General features: G+C 34.3%; 2 protein-coding genes across 3 annotated transcripts; one reads left to right on the forward strand and one right to left on the reverse strand.

Moving 5' to 3' along the window:
- Window positions 1-8,359: 8,359 nt before the first annotated feature.
- Window positions 8,360-16,101, forward strand: LOC120261930 (TBC1 domain family member 22B). Its single transcript, XM_039269951.1, is given in 11 exon segments — window positions 8,360-8,584; window positions 10,842-10,962; window positions 10,964-10,999; window positions 11,079-11,262; window positions 11,717-11,787; window positions 12,586-12,723; window positions 12,817-12,908; window positions 13,821-14,092; window positions 14,855-14,940; window positions 15,013-15,114; window positions 15,754-16,101. Coding segments are annotated over 11 exon segments (1,374 nt in total). The 5' UTR covers window positions 8,360-8,474; the 3' UTR covers window positions 15,916-16,101.
- Window positions 16,102-16,360: 259 nt separating this feature from the next.
- LOC120261931 (protein THYLAKOID ASSEMBLY 8-like, chloroplastic) lies at window positions 16,361-19,100 on the reverse strand. 2 transcript variants are annotated; one of them, XM_039269953.1, is made up of 3 exons: window positions 18,756-19,100; window positions 17,270-17,641; window positions 16,361-16,448 (listed from the first exon to the last, which is right to left on the reverse strand). In XM_039269953.1, the coding sequence occupies exons 1-3, from the start codon at window positions 19,074-19,076 to the stop codon at window positions 16,419-16,421; spliced, it is 723 nt and encodes a 240-aa protein (XP_039125887.1). In that variant the 5' UTR covers window positions 19,077-19,100; the 3' UTR covers window positions 16,361-16,418. The 2 variants fall into 2 exon arrangements, with proteins under 2 accessions (XP_039125887.1, XP_039125886.1); XM_039269952.1 differs by having other exon boundaries at window positions 17,255-17,641.
- Between the last annotated feature and the right edge of the window lie 1,496 nt (window positions 19,101-20,596).

Below are 20,596 nucleotides of genomic sequence, written 5' to 3' on the forward strand. Positions count from 1 at the left end.
TGAGGGCCCAATAAAGAATGGAGGCCCCTCTTCTTGGGCCCCCAGATTCATTAATTTTGGACTTTTTTACATTAGATACCCTTTTTTAAAATTATTTAATTGCATTATAACCCTTCTAAAGTGTGTAATTGCATTTCCAATTATCATCAGCTCTTGTGTTTCAATTTACCATATGCGAATACTTTGCAATAAAGTTTTACAAAGATTTTTTTTTGGTGAAAAATTAAAAAAATAATAATGAGAAAATATTAGAATTTTTTTGCGCAATGTCTGTCATAAAATTATTTGTACTTTTCAGAATATTATACTCAATTTAAAAACATTTTAGTGGATTTCATTTATATACATCCAACCAAAATCTATAAATAGCATACTAATTATCCAAATCATTTTCTATAACTAACTCCACAATTATTATGAGAGATTTATATTGAAAAATATAAAAAATTCACAAAAATTCAAGAACCACTAAAATAGCATTCATAATTCTATAAATTATTTAAAAGTACATATAGCTTTTGTGACAAGAAAAAAACATGTGTTGCTCAATCCTTTCAGCAATAAAATTAATTCAATTATTTATTGCTAAAATTATTTTAGAATGTTTTAAAAAAATTATTTTAGCTCCCCAACTAAATATGAATAATGAAACATTAATGAGACATGTCTAGTGGGAAGACTTAAATGTATATATATATCACTAAAATAAAATATATATATCTATATAATTATATATTTTTATAAGGGTATATATAAAAAACCCCAAAAAAAAAAAAGCAAAAATGAAAACGAAAAATGAGAAGAAGCCCAATAACGATCCTCAGGCCCAAGGTCAAGTTGGGCAAAACCTTAAAAAGAAGGCCAGAAAAGTAAGGATGGGCCCAACTTTGGGTGGGACCCACTTAAAAACTAGAATCCAATGTGCTCATGCGCATCAGCACCATGAAAGTGAAACATCACACCCATTGTTACATTAAATAAATTATTATTAAATTATATATCATTATATATCCTTAATAAACGTCCATAAATAAAAAAATCTATAACAATAATCACTATTTTAAATAATAATTACTGTAATTTATCATCATTGGATCGAGATTTAATGATTAATAATAAACATTTATAAATTTTGTATTCATATGTTTCACTTTTTTTAAATCATTAATTAATGTAGACAGAGGTCAAAGAGAAGTATTAAAAATTATATATATAATATTTATAAATAGGTTTGTAGGAGACTAGGTTAGGTCTTTGATTATTGAGGTTGGTGTTTGGTGCTGCACACTGTAATCATCTTAAATGTTAGCAATAATATTAACCATCTTTTTATTTGTTTTTAATTTTAATTACTGTTTATACAACTGTCATCACTACTGAGGTTGGACCATCACCATTAACCAATGATCATGGTTTATTAAATTATAAGATCATTTCTTAATTTTAAGATGAAAGTTATAATTACTTATATGCCCTTGAAGAGTTCTTATTTTACATAAATGCCCTTTGGGATTATGTCAAGCCACTTCAGATGTCCAACTTGTATTTTGTTTTAATATTTTTATTTTTTTATATTTTAAAATATGTAAAATAGTCTATTTATTATTTATATGTCTTTTTATTATTTTTGTCTTTATACTTTTAAGTATGCAATATGATGGCAACTTAGCGTACAATCTATGATTATTTTTATCTATTTTTCTTATTTATTTATTTTTAGATTCTTAAAATAAACATACACATGCTGATATGGACTACTTTGATGACATTAAAGAAAGTAAATAAAATAATAATATATTTGCATATTGTATAGTTAACGATTATATTAAATGCTCTAAAAAAATATGAAATACGAAAAACACCATAAAAATATTTTAAGTATTCACCAATAAAAATAAAAATGAACAAGGAAACAAAATATAGTTAGCATAATTACAATTTTATTAATCAAGTTGGCTAAATTAATTAACTACTTCTACCATTACTTATATTTTTTTTAATATGTAATTATAAAAATAAAATAAAAATGTGCATAGACGGAGAGTTAGTATCTTCACCCACTTGTGCTTTCACCTTATATGATCGATCCCTCACCAACTGTGAAATGATCTCACAGAGGACCCAGATGCCAATTAATCTTGAAGGTTGTTATCATATTACTTACATTTAATTTTAAAATTTTGCTAAATTTTTTTTTAATAAATGAATTAAATTTGGGTCAATATTTTCAGTTCGTCAACAAATCAGGTAGTTGTTAATAAACGTTTTTAAAAATATTAATGTTGTAAAATATAGGACCGAATAGAGAATACACAGAGAGAAAAATAAATGAAAAATAATCTTTGAAAAATAAAAGAACACAAAAGATATACGTGGAAAAACCCCTAAATAATTAGGGGTAAAAAACCACTGAGCAAAGATGGAAGAATTTACTAAGTGGGAAAATTTCAAGAGTTACAAACTCTCTCTAATAACAAGGAGAAAACCAAAACTCTCTCTTATACTAGGAGATTGGACTAACTCTCAAAATATTTTTCCACACTTTTCTTCTCTCTCTAATTTCCTCTCACTCTCACTTGTTTCTTCAATTGGTTGTTCACTCAAGTTGTGTGTTGATGGAATGAGAACCTCACATATTTATAGGCCAACTAAAACCACCATTTTCCTTTAACATATGGGCATTAATCCATGGGTTAAGATCATGGTTTAGGTAGCTGATGATTTAAGTAAGCCATTAGTTTCTTTTTATGTGCCATTGGTTTTGGGTTGATGGTTTAAGAGGAGTTAGTTTTGGGCCAACAATTCTCCCACTTGAAGATTTGATTGAAAAACAATCAGATCTTCACACCATTTTTCCTATCTTGCCATTCGATGTTGCTTACGTCTCCGTCAGACCACAAGAGGATCGACACCATATGAATCTATCAGTGTTGATTGCTTTTGTCATAAAGTCTGCTAGGTTGTCCTTGGTATGGATCTTTTGCATGTTCACTGTACCTTCTTCCACTTTCTCACGAACAAAGTGGTACTGAACTTTGATATGTTTTGTCTTTGAATGAAATGTTGGATTCCTTGCAAGATGCAATGCACTATGGTTGTCACAATATAGAGTGATGTTCTCTTGTTTATGCCCGAGTTCTTCCAACACCATCTTCAACCATACTGCTTCTTTACTAGCTTGTGTAGCTGCTAAATACTCTGCTTCTGTCGTTGACATAGCCACGACTGACTGTAGTTTTGAAACCCAGCTCACAGCTCCACCTGCTACTGTGAACACATATCCAGTAGTGGATTTGCTTTTATCAAGATTATCTGCATAATCAGCATCAACATATCCACTCACAGTAAAGTCAAATCCCCCATAACATAATGCAACATCTGAGGTTCCCTTTATATATCTAAGAATCCTCTTAACAACACTCCAATGCTCTCAACCAGGATTCGCCATGTACCGACTTACCACTCCCACTGCATGTGCAATGTCTGGTCTTGTACAGATTATGGCAAACATTAGGCTTCCCACTGCTGATGCATACGGTACTCGAGGCATCTCCATCCTCTCTTCTTCACTGTTAGGACACATACTTGAGGATAACTTGAAATTAACAGAAAGTGGGGTAGAAATTGGCTTACAGTCTTGCATGTTGAACCATCGCAAGATCTTCTTTAGATAAGTCTTCTGAGAAAGCCAAATCTTCCTATTATTTCTGTCTCGGTGAATTTGCATCCCTAAAATCTTGTTTGTCGGTCCCAAGTCCTTTATTTCAAACTCCCTAGCCAATTGTGACTTCAACTCCTTGATACGATCTTTGTTGAGGCCTGCTACCAACATGTCGTCAACATACAGCAACAAGAAGACAAAATCTTCTTTTTCAAACCTCTTGGCATATGCAAAAGGGTCTGTATTGAATCTGCTGTATCCAAGGCTCATGATAAAGAAATCAAATCTCTTGTACCAATATCTTGGTGCCTGCTTTATACCGTACAGAGATTTGTTTAACCTGCAAACCAAGTTCTCTTTACCTTTTTCTTCAAAGCCTTCTGGTTGGAGCATGTAAATTTCTTCTTCAAGATCTCCATGAAGAAATGCAGTTTTGATATCTAACTGCTCAAGCTGCAAGTTAAATGTAGCACACATCGCCAGGACTACTCGGACTGTTGTAAGTCGAACCATAGGTAAAAATATTTCGTTGAAGTCAATACCTTCCTTCTGAGCATATCCTTTCACCACCAATCTAGCATGGTAACAATCTACATGATCATCACTATTGCGCTTGATCTTGTAGACCCATTTGTTGCCAATGGGTTTTCGCCCTTGTGGTAGCGACACCAGTTCCCATGTCCTATTTTTATGAAGAGATTTAATTTCTTCTTCCATTGCTGCCATCCACTGAGATGCATCTGAACTGTTCAGTGCTTTTTAAAGAGTTGATGGCTCTCCATCCTTAGTTAGAAAACAGTATGCAATATTACTCTCCATAATATAGTCAGAATGCCAACTTGGTGCCTTTCTTGTACGAGTTGACCGCCGAACTTCTGGAACTTCAGATTCAGCTGGCTCTTGTACCTTGTGCTCTGGTGTAGCTTCAGCTTCTTTTTCTACCTGTATTGTTGTAGTCTCTGTGCTTTCACCATCTACTTGCTCTTGTTCTTTATCTTCTATAAAGATAACATCCATGCTGATTACAACCTTATGAGCAGTGGGATCCCATAAGCAGTACCCCTTAATACCATCAGCATATGCTAAGAACATACATTTTCTGGATTTGGGATCCAATTTTATAGTTTCTTGGGTATTGTACATTACATATACAGGACTTCAAAATATATGAAGGTTTGAATAATCAACTGGCTTACCAGTCCACATCTCCATCGGTGTTTTCAACTCGATTGCAATTGATGGGGCCCGATTCACCACATAACAGGCGGTGCTGGCTGCTTCTGCCCAGAACTTCTTGTCTAAGCCTGCAGCTCCCAACTGATATTCACTACGAAGAGAATTTAGTTGTAGAAGAACAAGTTTCTTATATAAAGAAACTTGAAAAACTCAGCCACTTGATCAGGAAAAATCACACAAGCACAAGAACACAAGAAAACAGCAAAACATAGAACAACAACCTTATAATAAAAATACCAGACTGTATATAACTCGGTTGCCTCTGAAATTCAATACACACAGTGTTAAGATCACGATCAACAACTTCCTTATACAAACTTTGGACAAAAACTCACTCGTTAAAGCTGAAAAATTCATACAAGAAGTGGCTTCAAGAAAAAACAGAAAAAACATTCTCACTAAACTTATAAAAACTTTAGAACAACCTTTTATACAAAATATCAGTGACTAAAATGAAACAGGTGAGTCATAACTCACGCGTCTGAACCAAATCAACTCCACCGCTCTTCATCCAATCCACTACTCTGCCTCGAACTAACAATATTATATGTGATTATCAAATCTCAGCCGTTCATTTCTTCCCAACTCTTTGCTTCTGCATCTGCCTCGAACTTACTCATTTTCCCTGATGAAACCCATCACATCCATTCATTTTCTTCCAACCATCAACTAACGAATTTACCTGTAATTTGAACACTTGAAAAGACACAAAAGCCCTTCAAATCAAAACTAATACCACCAGGACAGTTTCAACTTTTTCTCAGCATTCTTCAAATCTTCAATCATAACCAACACCAACATAGCTCTTGTTCTTTCCAACAGAGTTCTATTCATCCGCTCTGCCACTCCATTTTGTTGAGGAGTGTATGTTGTAGTGAACTGTCTTTTAACGCCTTCTTGCTTACAGAATTCATCAAATTCTTTACCAGTGTATTCTCCTCCATTATCAGTCCTCAAGCACTTGATCTTCTTGCCAGATTCAAGTTCTACCCGCGCTTTGTAAAATTTGAAGACTTGAAACACATCAGTCTTCCTCTTGATAGGGTACACCCAACATCTCCTGGAATAGTCATCAATAAATGATACAAAGTAATTTGCTCCTCCCAGGGATGTAACCGGTGCTTGCCACACATCAGAGTGATCCAATTCTAGAATTGCTTTGCTTCTAGAATTAGATGTGTTGAACTTGAGTCGATGCTGCTTGCTTACAATGCAATGTTCACAAAAGGGTAGTATTACCTTTGTGAGACCTTGAAGTAGATTCCTCTCTGCAAGAATCTTCATTCCTTGTTCTGACATGTATCTAAGTTTTCTGTGCCAAGTCATTGTGCATCTTTCACTTGGACTACTTGTGGCAACTGAAGCTTCTCCTTCTTACAAAGTTTCTCCCTTCAGCATGTATAGATTTGCAGCTATCTTCTCTCTGTTCATGCATACAAGCTCTCCTCGAATTATCTTCATGATCTTGTTTTGAACTTCAATTTTGCAACCAAGATCATCAAGTTGTCCTATAGACAACAAATTCTTCTTGAGGCCCTCCACATGTCGGACTTCTTGGATGGTCCGAACCGTGCCATCGTATATCTTCAGTGTGATGGTGCCAATACCAACGATCTTCAAGGCTTGATCTTTACAGCTGTATACAGATCCCCCAGAGATAGGTTCATAATGATGGAACCATTCTCTTCTGAAGGTCATGTGAAAAGTGGTTGTAATATCCAAAAGCTATACATCAGTAAATCTTTTATCTGATGTAGTTGCTGCTTCACACACCATGGCCTCTCTATCATCTGAAATGTTTGCAATATTCCCTTGAGGATTGTAATCTTTCTTATTTAGACTCCAACAATCCTTCTTCAAGTGACCTTTCTTGCCATAGCGGTAACACTTGAAAGTCTTCTTACTCCTTGACTTTGATCTACCACGATTGTAGCTTCCACTGGATTCACGTTCTGTTGGTCTTCCTCTTGTCACCATTAAAGCCTCCGTTTGTTGTGAACTTGCTAGCTTGTCTTCCTTGTTCTTGCGGCGACTTTCTTCCTCCAGAACAGCAGCTGCAATATTGTCAAAGACTAGACTGTCCGTGGGGACATTATTTGTTAAGTTAATAACGAGTTGATCATACGAATCTGGTAGACTTTGGAGTAGAATTTCTGCACGTTCACCCGACTCTATTGTATGTCCCAATGATGTGAGTTGGGAAAATAGAGTGTTTAGTGTGTTCATGTGCCCTGTCACTGAAGTAGATTCTGCCATACGCAAAGTATAGAGTCTCTTCTTAAGGAAAATTTTGTTATGGAGTAACTTGGCCTCGTACAACTTAGTGAGGTGATCCCATATCTCCTTCGCTGTCTTCTTCTCCGCTATGCTTGATAGAACTCCATCATCAAGTGCCAGATGAAGATCGCCAGCTGCTCCCGTCCCATCTCATTCCACTTATCATCTTTCGACCTCGACTAGTCTTTCGGTGATGGCACTGAGCGATTGTCCTTCCTCGGGATTGCCTTTTATCTTTAGCTTCCACAGGGTAGAAATTACTCCCACCGAATTTTTTTCAAATCTCATATTTTTGCCGCCATTGCTTCTATTAGAAATTGCTGCAAGAGCGATGAATCGCCTTTTCAAAAGGTGAATAATTGTCCAACTTATTTTCTGATGTGGAGGATCCAGTAATAGTGGCAACCACAGAACATACGATAAGTAGATATATTACACCAAGATCTAGCTCGGATACAACTTACTGTAAAATATAGGACCGAATAGAGCAATACAGTAGCAAAATAAATGAAAATTATGCTGAAAAATAAAGAACACAAAGATGTTACGTGGAAAACCCCTAAATAATTAAGGTAAAAACCACGGGCAAAAATGGAAGAATTTACTAAGTGGAAAAATTTCAAGAGTTACAAACTTTCTCTAATAACAAGGAGAAAACCAAAACTCTCTCTTATACTAGGATATTGGACTAACTCTCAAAATATTTTTCCACACTTTTCTTTTCTTTCTAATTTCCTCTCACTCTCACTTGTTTTCTTCAATTGGTTGTTCACTCAAATTGTGTGCTGATGGAATGAGAACCTCACATATTTATAGGCCAACTAAAACCACCATTTTCCTTTAACATATGGGCACTAATCCATGGGTTAAGATCATGGTTTAGGTAGCTGATGGTTTAAGTAAGCCATTAGTTTCTTTTGATGTGCCATTGGTTTTTTGTTGATGGTCTAAGAGGAGTTAGTTTTGGGCTAACAATTAAGTAATACAAAAATTTATCTAAAACATTAAAATCTTAATTTTACGATATATTTAAAAAAATTTATTTTTATTAATTTTTTTTTATCATCAAATCATTAATCATGCAAAGAGTTGCTTGCAAGATCACCAAAATAAATAAATAAACAAAAAAAGCACGTGATATAAAGGTCCAAAGATGTCTACCAAACGGACGGTTAAGATTTGAATCTGAAAATCAACAAGAAAACCGAATCTCAAAGCGGGTTTCACTGTTCTCACCTCCTCCGTTGAAAAGAGGTGGAAGAGCAACGGTGATGGTCGGAGTGGCGCTGCGAGCGAACCCATGAAGAGCGGCGACGGCGCGGGAGGCCGGAGAGAAATCGCCGGAGGGAGTAGCAGTGGGAGCTCTAATCTCGAGTCGCGCTTCAACCAGACACTAAGGAACGTTCAAGGGTTTGTTCTCGATCTCCCCTCTTTGGTAGCTCTCACATTGATTAATTCTTCATTAATTCTCATCTCATGCTCGAATTTTGATCTTCTTGTTGGAAATTTGCACCTGGTTTAGCTAGTTCTACTATTTCATTTCCTGCGATGGGATCTTGGTTTCTATCTGCTTGCATTTGATCTGTTTGTTTTAATGATGGGTATAATTCTTTCTGCGGAGATCTGCATCTTTAGCAAAGGGAGAACTTTGTGGTTGAGAGCTTCGTTTATTGCTTCTATTTATAAGGAATGGATTTATAAATAATTGAGTTCATTGATCAGCAGTGCATTTGCTAACTGGAAAGATTAGATTTGTTTAAATTCTTTGTGGGTTTTTGAGCCCTAGAATTAGATGAAGAATAGCTGTGCCAATATGTAACATGATATGTGTTTGATGTAGCTAGAGATTGTTCAATTGATTTCATCGTTTCATCCCTCTGATCCATAACAGCTATCAGGTTTTCTATTTTAGCTGGGAGTTCTTTGAATCTAGTTGATTCAGCCATAAGGAGATTGACAACGAAAACACCGATGTAATGTCTTAAATTTTCAGACAATCTGATTGAGCAATTCACGGAGAAATTTACTGAAACTAAAGCATCAGATGAAGTAATTTATCCATTCAGAACATCATCAAATTAACATGAGATATAGCCAGAACACCAATGAAGGGTTGAATACGGCCATACAAGCCATAGATCTAGCTCCAAATAACAGATACTAAGCAGCAGGAAATAGCGGCAAGATTAAGAAACAAGCAAAGATGAATAAGATATAGAATTATCTCACAGAGACAACATCCATAACTCCCAACTCCCAACACAAGGCTGGGCCAAGCTTCACAATCTTCTCCTCCTCTCTTCTTTCTGTCCCCCATCTATATATATTCTTAAGATCATGAGGAAATCCTCATACCAACGATCACCTTGCCTTTGCCTATTGTTTGCCATCCTTGTCTCATTGCCCATCACGTGCATTGGTTAATTCCCATCAGATGGTTCAGCTTCCTCCACCTGTCTTCCTTTTACGATATGCTCATCCTGCGGTTGATCGTTACCCACATATCCTCCTATCAATGCTCTCCCCTTTTCTCCACTTGATTGGTGCTTCGACCCCAAAGATGATTCTTCCACTCTGGGTTCCATTGACTTGTCAACAGCCACGTGACTCTCTTTGACTTCCACCTTGAGCGGATACATGACAGTTTGCTGTTTAAATTATTTAGGACAAGTCTTCTGTTGAATTAGAATTCCTAGTTCATGAGTGAAGCCTCATTCCATCCAATCTGGAAGAAAGCATTTTTCATATCTGCTTCAAAGTATGACCTTGAAGGGAACTTACTCGGTAAAGGTTCTCATTCATTGTAAAACAAACATACTTGGTGAAATATTTTATTTTTAGAAATGAAATCATACTTTCTAAGGTTTAGATGGACCATTCTCATTTAAGCCATATCCAATTAAAATGTGTGTTTTATGTTTGGAATTGGACTTCATTCTTTTTTGTCATTTTTTTTTGTTCGTCGACCCAAAAAACAGAGCAAGGTATTGGGAGCCTTATAAAAGGGTAGGCATCTCCCAACAAGTGTTTTTGCAAACATAAGGATTTGAACTCGAATCCATGCTTAAGTGACCTAAGTTTCTACCACTTGGACCAAACCCGTAGGTGACTTGATTCCATTTTACATTTGTGTCTCCAACATATTCATGTAAAATAGACTTCCCAATCACATGGTAGCATATGGAGGACATATCCCTGTGGAACTTGGAAGTCTTATTTGACATGGTTTATGAGGTTGTTGATCAGTGAAATAGCATGCACGTAAAGATTGAACACAATTTGTTCAAGCGAATGTTTGTTTTCTTTTGGTTATTGCTATGAACGGCAACAAGTAGGGGTGGGAGAGCAGCTCTGCAGCAGTGCAGTTCAAAAGGATCTGACAGTTGACACACAAATATAACAACCTCTGCTTCTAAAGTTACTAGCCAATCTATTTTCTATATGATGTGAACTTCACTTTGATGGCATGGTATGGCTAACTCATTTTCAAATGTATCTTTTTGATGCAATGTAGTAAGTTAGCAAGTTTTGTATTGATGGAGCAGGCCCCTGGTGGAAATTCATGACATGTTTGTTCATATTTCTATTCCTCTTCTTCCCCTGATACTGGCTGAACAGCTGTGTGTTTTCTAGCTAATTATAATTCATTGTTAGTTTTATTTTTTAGGTTACTTAAAGGCCGAACTTTTCCTGGCAAGGTTTTGCTAACGCGAAAATTTGAACCTCCAAATGTGTGTACTTCACCTGAACACACTGAAGAATTTGAAAGAAGCCACTCAGAAAATGACCTTGAACCAAAGTGATTGGGTAGAGATTTCTTCAGAGGTAAGATTAACAAAATTTATGATTCTTGTCTTCTATCTGTTGCTTCATTTAGATTAACCAGCAAAAGTTAACATATTAGGTGGAGTTTCAACATTCAAGCAACACAAAAACCAATGCAAGTCTTCTAAAATCTAAATCAACACCTTCAAAGATTGGTAGTATGTCCCCAGATGCTCAGAAATCAGTTTCTGGAGCTAGAGCTACAGACTCGGCAAGAATTGCAAAATTTACAAAGGAATTATCTGGAACATCTGTCATAATGGGTGTGTTTTTCCACAACCAACTTGTTTCTTTCTGTACATTTTGGTTATCATGCAGTAAGGACCTAAATAGATTTTCTTTTCATTATCAATAACAAACTTCCATGACAATGCTTGTCTATGTGTCATGACTAACCTGGTAGCGCTTCAGATAGCATCTTCTAGTGTGCTATGCTGATATAACTATATCTGCACTTTTAATTTGTTCAACCTAATAATGCAAATCTCAAAATTACAATACCAATTCCTATGCATCATTAATTCATTGCTTTTATGTTTATGTATCTATTATTAGCACTCAATTCCATGATAGAGGATTTGTTCACATCATATCTAAGCCTTGACAGTGAGGCCTTTTTCTCACATGTGCAATTTGGTGGCTGTTTCTTACAGGTCAATTATTTATGCTTCTTACATCCAGATTTTTCTGAGATTTTTCTTTCCCTATTTCATGCAGAAAAATTGCGTGAATTAGCTTGGAGTGGTGTACCACCATATATGCGCCCTAACATTTGGAGACTTCTTTTGGTAACCTCTTGATGATGATCTCCATTTTTTTAATAGCATTAATTACAATTTACTTATGTCAATAATGAAGAAAAAGCACCGAAAAAAAAAAGAAAATTCCTTGGCTATGTCAATTTTATTTTCCTTTTTTGTTTAATATGATACTTTATCTAACTGTTACTTTACATTTGTCCCTGTGGTTATATTTTCACTGATTTTAATGCTTGAATTTTATGGAGTATTTAAAAAGTATATTTCCTGTTTTGCTTGTATTGTCTGCAAATAGATAACATCTTATTATAGATTATTTTATGACACAATGTTCTCTTAAAGCTACCAAAAAGCTGGAACCAGCTTGATAGTCCGTTAATATAAACATGTAATCATTATCCAGTGAACAACAAATACGACTATTTTTGCTGGGGACCTTAACTCTATTGTGACCCCAATTTCCTTCATGAAAAAGCTCTCCTTTTAGCTGTTTTGGCAGTTTAGTGTTTCTCTCCTACGAAAGACTTGGTGTCAAGAGAGTTTTATTTTACAGAATTCAATTTTAATTTTTTTTTTATGAGAAGAAGGGTATATTAGTTTCGATATTCTCTGCAAGGTTGGGTGAATCTAGGTCATATCTTTTTTTCTTTTCTTTTTTATACTCTGTGCATCTTTTCGTTCATGGTATATCACTGGTTGTGCACACTTCACTAAAGTGTTTCTGTATGCATTTAAACTAGTATTCTTTAGAATTTTGTTCTTATTCACTAGTATCCCTCATTAAGTGTTTCGCTGTTTTATTGTAATTTAAATATCAGCTGACAACAGGGGTATGCATCACCTAATTCAGATAGACGGGAGGGAGCTTTGAGAAGGAAACGGCTGGAATATGTTGACTGTGTCTCACAATATTATGATATTCCTGAAACAGAACGTTCTGAAGATGAGATCAACATGCTACGCCAGGTTCTTAGAGAGGATTAACTTTCTTCTGTTATTTTCTTCATTCAAACCACCCAGATCCATTCTTTAATTCTGCATCTGTGTTTTGGTGATCAGATTGCTGTTGATTGTCCAAGGACTGTGCCTGATGTTGCTTTCTTCCAGCAGGAACAAGTTCAGAAATCTCTGGAGCGTGTTCTTTATACATGGTTAGTTTATGCTGTTTCTGATGCTGGAAGGAATTTTTTACATTTTTGATGTTCTGGTTTTTTGTTGCTTCTTCGTTGGAAATATCTTTCCTGATCATCATCAAAGTAATATTAAGGTCTTGAAGAGCAGAATCAAGTAGAAGTTGAGAATCTTGGTCGTCTTCTTCCTCATCAATTGCTGTTTACAGTCTCAGAGGATGTTTCTATGCTTAATTGCTGCCTAGTTTATTTTTCGATCCTCCACTTTCAAATATTGACTAAAATTGACTCATGGTTACTGTATCCATTGTATGTAAACCTTGGACTTTAGTCATGACTGCATTTGATCCTGATCCCTGCTTGATACGTGGCTAATTCTTTATAAATAACCAGCAAACTTTTTTATTTTAGCAATATGAGACATTCAATGCCTATTCTTCTATCAACTTTAAGCTGCATTGCAGCAGTAACTTTTATCATGCACTAGCATTATTCAATTCAAGGCAATCTAAGCAAGTAGATCCAAATTTGTTCAGATTGTTTAAATTCCTTCTGTAGGATGGTACTAGACCATGAGGTGCTAATCTGGTTACATCGGAAAACTCTGCTTAATTACAAGTCATCTTTCTGGCAGATATCTTAATTGTTTGTTTGTTTTCCTGCAGTTATCCTTATTTGTATGAAAGCTGCACTTATGTTTGAGTTTTCTGATTTTGGATTAATTCGTGCAAAATAATTCTGGGTGATTGATATCGTAATTACTTGCTCATTTTGTTTCAATCATCTTTGGTAAAATTCACGATAACAAAGCTAGGAAACTTTTCTGGTATTCATGGTGTATCCATGGAGCTGTAATCCTGAGTTTTCTTCTTTCAGTTATTAGGTGAGCTGCTGGTTTGTGGCTTCATGAATAACCTCTAAAATGTTTTTCAGGGCTATTCGTCATCCAGCAAGTGGATATGTTCAAGGCATAAATGACCTTGTCACACCTTTTATGATAGTGTTTTTGTCAGAGTATCTACAGGGAAGCATGGAGAATTGGTTAATTTCTGACTTATCTCCAGAAAAGATCTCTGATGTGGAAGCCGACTGCTATTGGTGTCTCTCAAAACTTCTTGATGGCATGCAAGATCACTACACATTTGCTCAACCAGGAATTCAACGACTTGTCTTCAAACTGAAAGAGCTTGTTCGGCGGATAGATGGTACTCCCTCTTTCCCATCTGACACCTTCTGTGGATAATTTTGTGATTTCTTGGCTGCATGTTGTAGCAGTGGAAAACAGCACATTTTGCTTATTTCTATCAGTCCAATCAATCCTCACTTGGATTATACATGCAAGGGCGTCCTTAACATAACAAAAGACTGTCCTTGCAAGAACAAAGCGGCATGTCTGTTAATTTGCATGCTTAGCATGTGAAGTATTTTAGCTCACCTGTTCTCCTACATAGTCTACATTTTTTTGCATGGTAGAATAGTGTGGAAGAGAAGTATATAATCTACAAAAAGGTCTGGAATGCTAATAGGGGATCTTCTTTTATTTATTTATTTGTTTATTTACTCTGCTAAAATTCTTGAGGTTCTGTTAAAGTCTGTCATCAAGTTTAGCTTAATAGTACATAGGTCTCAATTTGTATGCAATGTGAAATTCTAACTCTTCCTTTTTTATCCCTAAATAATCTTTTGCGGTTGATATAATATATGAAAATGACTTTTACCCATCAAGATTCAGAACAATTATGAAATATGAAAAAAAAACTTATGTTTTCTTCTTTTTTCTTAGTAGCTTTTCTCATGTTCCTGGTTTTAACAACGCCATTGGGCCTGGAATTGCATCTCGGTTTTTGTGAAGCAGAGACTAATTTCTCAATTTTGTGGCATACCTTCCTTTTTCTGTATCTATTTATTGCATTTCTGACTTATCCAAAATCTATGTACTGATCTTTTTTACCTTTAACCTGTCAAAGAACCGGTATCCAGACACATGGAGGAGCAAGGGCTAGATTTTCTCCAGTTTGCTTTTCGATGGTTCAATTGCCTCTTGATTCGTGAGGTAGGTCATCATTAATTTCAAGAATTTGAGACATTAGTTCTATTTTAGAAGCTATTGTTTCAAACATTACAGATCCCTTTCTGTCTGGTTACACGCTTATGGGATACTTATCTGGCCGAAGGTGATTCCCTTCCTGATTTCCTTGTCTACATAGCTGCCAGTTTTCTACTGACGGTAAGACCCACTCCTTAATTACTACTAATTTGAACATTTTTTAAGTGTATTATATTTTGGGTAAAATCTAGAGCAGTTAAACCTCAAAAGTTTGCACTGATAGACTCATTCTTTACCTTGCTCTATATTTTCTGCTATCCCTTATTTGCCTTGCTTAATTGCCTTCATGCATGCTTCAACAGCCATTGAAGGATGTTATGGGTTCTACTAGACAACAACAAGACTACAGCATTTAGTCTGTATGTTTTCTTAGGCTGCATTCACTTCTATACCTTATTTCATCCACTGAAATTTAGCTTAACAAATTAGAGAATGTAAAACTGGAGCCTGTTTACAAGTCGAATTATATGTTACAGCATTACAACTACCAGTTTTCTCGGTACGGTTAATTTAGTTACATGTTTTTGTTATTAAACTCGACTTGGCTGTATATAAAAAACTAAGTGGGTCTTCAGAATCCATAAACAACTGATTTAATGGTTTTGGAAAATCAACAAGAAGGAATTTGTCTATTCTATCTCAAAACCTTTACCTGATGCCGACTTATTGAACATCTTGCATTGGATAACATCATGTTTATTCAATTGCTTGTTTTCTGCCGACAAATATCTGAAGTGTTGCTATGTCGGTTTCTTTCAGTGGTCCGATATGCTTCTAAAACTTGAATTCCAAGAGATGGTCATGTTCCTTCAACACTTACCAACCCAGAACTGGACACACCATGAATTGGAGATGGTTCTATCAAGAGCATTCATGTGGCATGCCATGTTTGATAGATCTCCAAGTCATCTAGCCAGCTAGCTCAGCACAACCAAACCATCTTTAAATTCTGGTTTGTCCTCTCTCTCTTTTGCTTTCAGTTTTCAAATCTGGTTTTTCTTGGGAGTTATAATAAGTCTATTTGCTAAGATATGTGCTTTCTTTGCCTGTGTTATAAGATTTGTATCTATCTTTCAAACCTTCTAAAATTGTTAAGATATGTGTGCTGAATGATCTTGATAAAACATATACTGACATGCATTCTGCACAAATAGCATTGATATAGATAATGCTTAAAAACCTAAAGTACAATACATTAGCATCATTTTAATGATCAAATTCCAGAAGAACATTCACTCAAAGTCACTGTTTGAGAGAGAGAGAGTTAGTTTCATTATCTAAGGCAAAAAAATTTAAACATTTTTTGCTTCATATTGAGTCTACAAAATTCTTCCTGTCTGTGTCATACCAAATATACATCTCTTCCTTTTTTTTTTCCTGTAATCCAAAAATGTTGAAGCCATGATGTTTGTGGCAGAGTTCCTTCAAACAACTTTAAATGATCTTCTTTTAGGCTGCAAAGGGGTAAAATGAAAGAAATTATTAGATTTCTTATACATTTCTTGCAAAAACATGTTGCAATTTACTAAGTATCAATCTAATTCTTTAATTCAAACGCAAGAAGTAAAGAAATTGCAGAGCATTAAGAGTAACTATATGCTTAAATCTTTGGCAATAGAATGAAATTAACTTAATGGTTTAATGGTATTCCTTGTTCATTAAACAAATTGCAAAAATAATCATGCTTAATGTGTTTAGGTTCAAATTCACCATTTGTCCCTATATTTCATCCTAACATGTCTTTGTGTTTAGATGAAATTATCAATATTGTCCTATTGAAATACATGTTTTTAATATATATATATATACAACGTTATGCTACATTTTTTTTTTATGATTTTTTAAGTTCATGATAGGGCAAATCTACCGGTGCATGATGACATATCATTTTATAAATCATTAAAAAAATTTGAAAACTTAATGTTGCCTGCCATGTCAACTATATGAAATACTGCATATGCAAAAACTAAATTTTGTAAAAACACATTTATTTCAATATTTGTTGATTTAACTGCATGGACAATCATGAACAATTCTATCTAAATACAGAGACTATATTGAGTATTCTGACAATATACTGATAAAATGGACATTACGGTCAAATATAGCAATGAATTGTGTATTTAAACCTAACATATATGAATTTCGTCTATGGTCTATACTCACTAAGAATCTATTTACCATAACACAAAAAAATGACAATCAAACAAAAATAACAACTTTTAACAAAGCCTGGATCATAAATTGAAGCTATACTCACAAATTTTGTATATACTTCACTGAGAAATTTCTCTGGTTCATCGATATACTTTTCGCAATCCCTCCTCACGGAACATGCAAGATCTTGCGCCCCGGCCTTCTCAAGATTCCTGATAAGAATGACTAGGGTTAATTTATCAGGATTGCAACCTTCTTCCTTCATTGATTTGTATAAATCCATGGCTTTCTCCACCATTCCAACTCTCAAGAATGCTCCTATCATTTCAGTATAAGCTCTGGTATCAGGCTTTATTCCTTCTTTCTCTATTTCGGAGAAAAGCTGTTCGGCAGTTTCAATCATCTTCTTCTTTCCGAACATCATAATCATATCACTATATAACGATAAATCCGGTTTATACCACACTTCCGTTCGGATAAATCCAAATACCTAAAGAACAGATTCGATATCAGATCAACTTGTTGATAATATGAAAGATTAACAAGCTTGTGTGCATTCTATTACTTAGTTTTGGAGAATGATAAATAACTCTTAAGAAAACAAATGTAGTTGTGTAGAATTTTTCACCGCAAAACTTGTCATCTAACTTTGTACAATTTGGAATGAAATTCAAACAAAAGGAACTATTTGTGTGTGTTTTATAAATGATTGCATACCAAATTACTCAATTAACTCCCACATTTCTTCAAAATTTTGACACCTAAACCATATCCACATCTGATTTTTCAATTTTCAAGGGGCTGATTCATCAAAAGCCTGTTTTTACAGCAACAACATATGAACAATGCATATGAGTTTTCCTGTCCTCAACTCAGACAAGCTAAAAAATAAATCAAAAGTAATCAAACAAGACTTACCATCATCTATGGATGCACAATTTGGAAACATATGCAAACCAAAGAAACTATTATAATTCCCAAATAATGCATAAACAAGTAAAGACTAAAAATCAGTAAATTAATCATCATAAAAGTTCTATAAGAGTTCTTCACATATGCAAACAGAAAAGAGAAAATCACAACAATTGAAAGTTAGACTACAATGAGAAATTATACATAAAAGTTATAAAAAGAGTGTTTTGTGATTGATCAAACACAACATAGTCATGCAGGAAGGAAAAAAAAAAACAGCACCTGAATGTTATACACTTATACTAAAGTTATCAAGCTATTCATCATAGAATTTATTCTAAAATAGTGTGAATATATTCTGTGGAGCATTTGATCAAACACTGCATGGGCATGTGGGAAAAACGAAAAAGCACAGCAATTGAATGTTATACTAAAGCTATCATGCTATTCATCAACAAGGTTCGTCAAACGGTGCTGTTTCACAGCTAACTTGTTTTCTTTGGGGCATTTGATCAAACATCACATGGGCATGAAGTAATAAAAAACACAGCATTTGACTGGAAAGCTATGATATCATTGAAGTCTTGAAGAATGAATGGTTCGCGCATTAGCTTATATTCTCTGAAGCATTTGATCAAACACCAGATAGGCATAAAAAAAGGGGAAATCGTTGCTGTTGAAGGATGGAATACCTGGAGAGCGAGGTCCCACTCATGCTGGCGCCTGAGTTCGGCGAGCACGGAGATGAGGTCGGCCTTCAAGAGCCGCCCAATACGGGACTGGAACACCTGGTCTAGAGAGGGAGAAGAGCTCGATTTGGCGAGCTTGAGAGCTTGGACTGCTTGTATAGCCTCCGTGGACAAGATTCTTCCTCTCCATAGAGGCTTCCTGGGGCCGTCGCGCAAGCCGCAGAGGACTCTGGAGGGCAGACGAGGATGGAATCCATGGCAAAAGGTTGGAGCTTTTGGATTGAAACGAAGAAGGGGAGCAGGTCTATGGAGAGAAGAAGCCATTGTTGGAGCCTTTTTGAGTTTCTATGGATTTTGGAAATTTTAAAAGAAATACAATATATATATATATATATATATCTATATATATGCTCTGAAATCTCTGGTTTTTAAGTCCATTTATATAGTAAAAATAATAATATTATTACTATATATATATAGGGAAAAGTTTTTTTTTTCCGATTATATGATGCGTGGTTTCCCATATTTGTAAAAAAAGGAACAATAATTACCAAATCATTAATATTTAACAGTGTTAACTCAAAAGGTAAAATCGTTATTTCATTTAAAAACTACCTTATATATATATATATATATAAAGTTTTTTAATTGCTTCTAAAATTCTACTAAATAAAATAACTTAAATTCCAAAAATCAAATAAAATCATGTTGAAAAAACATATTTTTTATGTCAAACGGCAGTTTTTACATGAATAGACAGTTTTGTTTCTATAAAAAATGACAAAATTAACACTATTAATGATTTTTCCTCTTTTTATAAATCTAGGAAACCATCATAGAATTGAGAAAAAAAAACCAATGTTGTCAGACCCGGACCGGCCCGACAGGGTTCAACCGGAAAAAGCGGAACCGCCATGTAGGCCGTGATACTCCCCATCGACCCGGGTATTAAAAATCCAGTGTTAACCCGGTGACCCAGGGCGGTTCAACTGGGAACCAGTTGACCCGTACGGGTCAATCAGTCACAATGTTTAATTTTTACAATATTTAATAATTTATTATTATTTTCTCATTAAAAACCACAAAATCGTAGTATATTTATTAATATTAATTTATAATTTATAATCAATAAATAGAATTACTATATATATATATATATATATATATATATATATCAACAAAAAAATTAACATTTAAAAAAATAAAAATATATTAATGTATTATGTAAATACTTTCTAAAAAAATTTAATTTATTAAGAAAAATAAAACAATAAATGAGTGTAATTTTATTATAAAAAAATATAAAAATTAAAAAGTATTCTAATTAAATAAAAAAATATAAGAAAATTTAAAACAAAATAAAGACTCAATTGAGATATAAAAATTAGTGAATTAAATTTCTTATTTATTTTAACAAAATCAACCAATAAATAAATAAATAAATAACACCAAGAGAAGTTTGATAATTATATATTAATATATTAAATTTGTAAATATTTAAAAAATGTAAAAATAAATGACAAAATTAGAAAAACTTTTATTGTATATAAGGTCATTTATCAATTTAAATATCAAATTTGAGTAGGTTTTTATAATATAATTATGTATTTAATATTATATTTGCTTATTATTAATTATTATAATATTTTTTTATATTTAATTATTGACCTCGGTTTAACCCCTTAGCTCAACCCTAGTTGAACCCATTGACCCTGACCCACTGGCCCTAGCGGGTGTCATTGCGCGCAGGGTCTCGATAACCCTTGAAAAACCACATCTTTTTATTTTACAAATTTCAAAAACCACAAAGATTTTTGTATTTTTTTCCCATATATATATATATA

This window comes from Dioscorea cayenensis, chromosome 5, assembly GCF_009730915.1.
Source record: "Dioscorea cayenensis subsp. rotundata cultivar TDr96_F1 chromosome 5, TDr96_F1_v2_PseudoChromosome.rev07_lg8_w22 25.fasta, whole genome shotgun sequence".
Classification (NCBI taxonomy): domain Eukaryota; kingdom Viridiplantae; phylum Streptophyta; class Magnoliopsida; order Dioscoreales; family Dioscoreaceae; genus Dioscorea; species Dioscorea cayenensis.

Bases quoted from the DNA above. Each gene is read 5' to 3' on its own strand.
- LOC120261931 (XM_039269952.1), bottom strand. From the start codon at position 19,076: ATGGCTTCTTCTCTCCATAGACCTGCTCCCCTTCTTCGTTTCAATCCA. The intron at 17,642-18,755 runs GTATTCCATCCT...TCTGTTCTTTAG, and splicing joins AGTGGGACCTCGCTCTCCAG to GTATTTGGATTTATCCGAAC. The intron at 16,449-17,254 runs GTGAGTATAGCT...ACCCCTTTGCAG, and splicing joins GTGAAGTATATACAAAATTT to CCTAAAAGAAGATCATTTAA.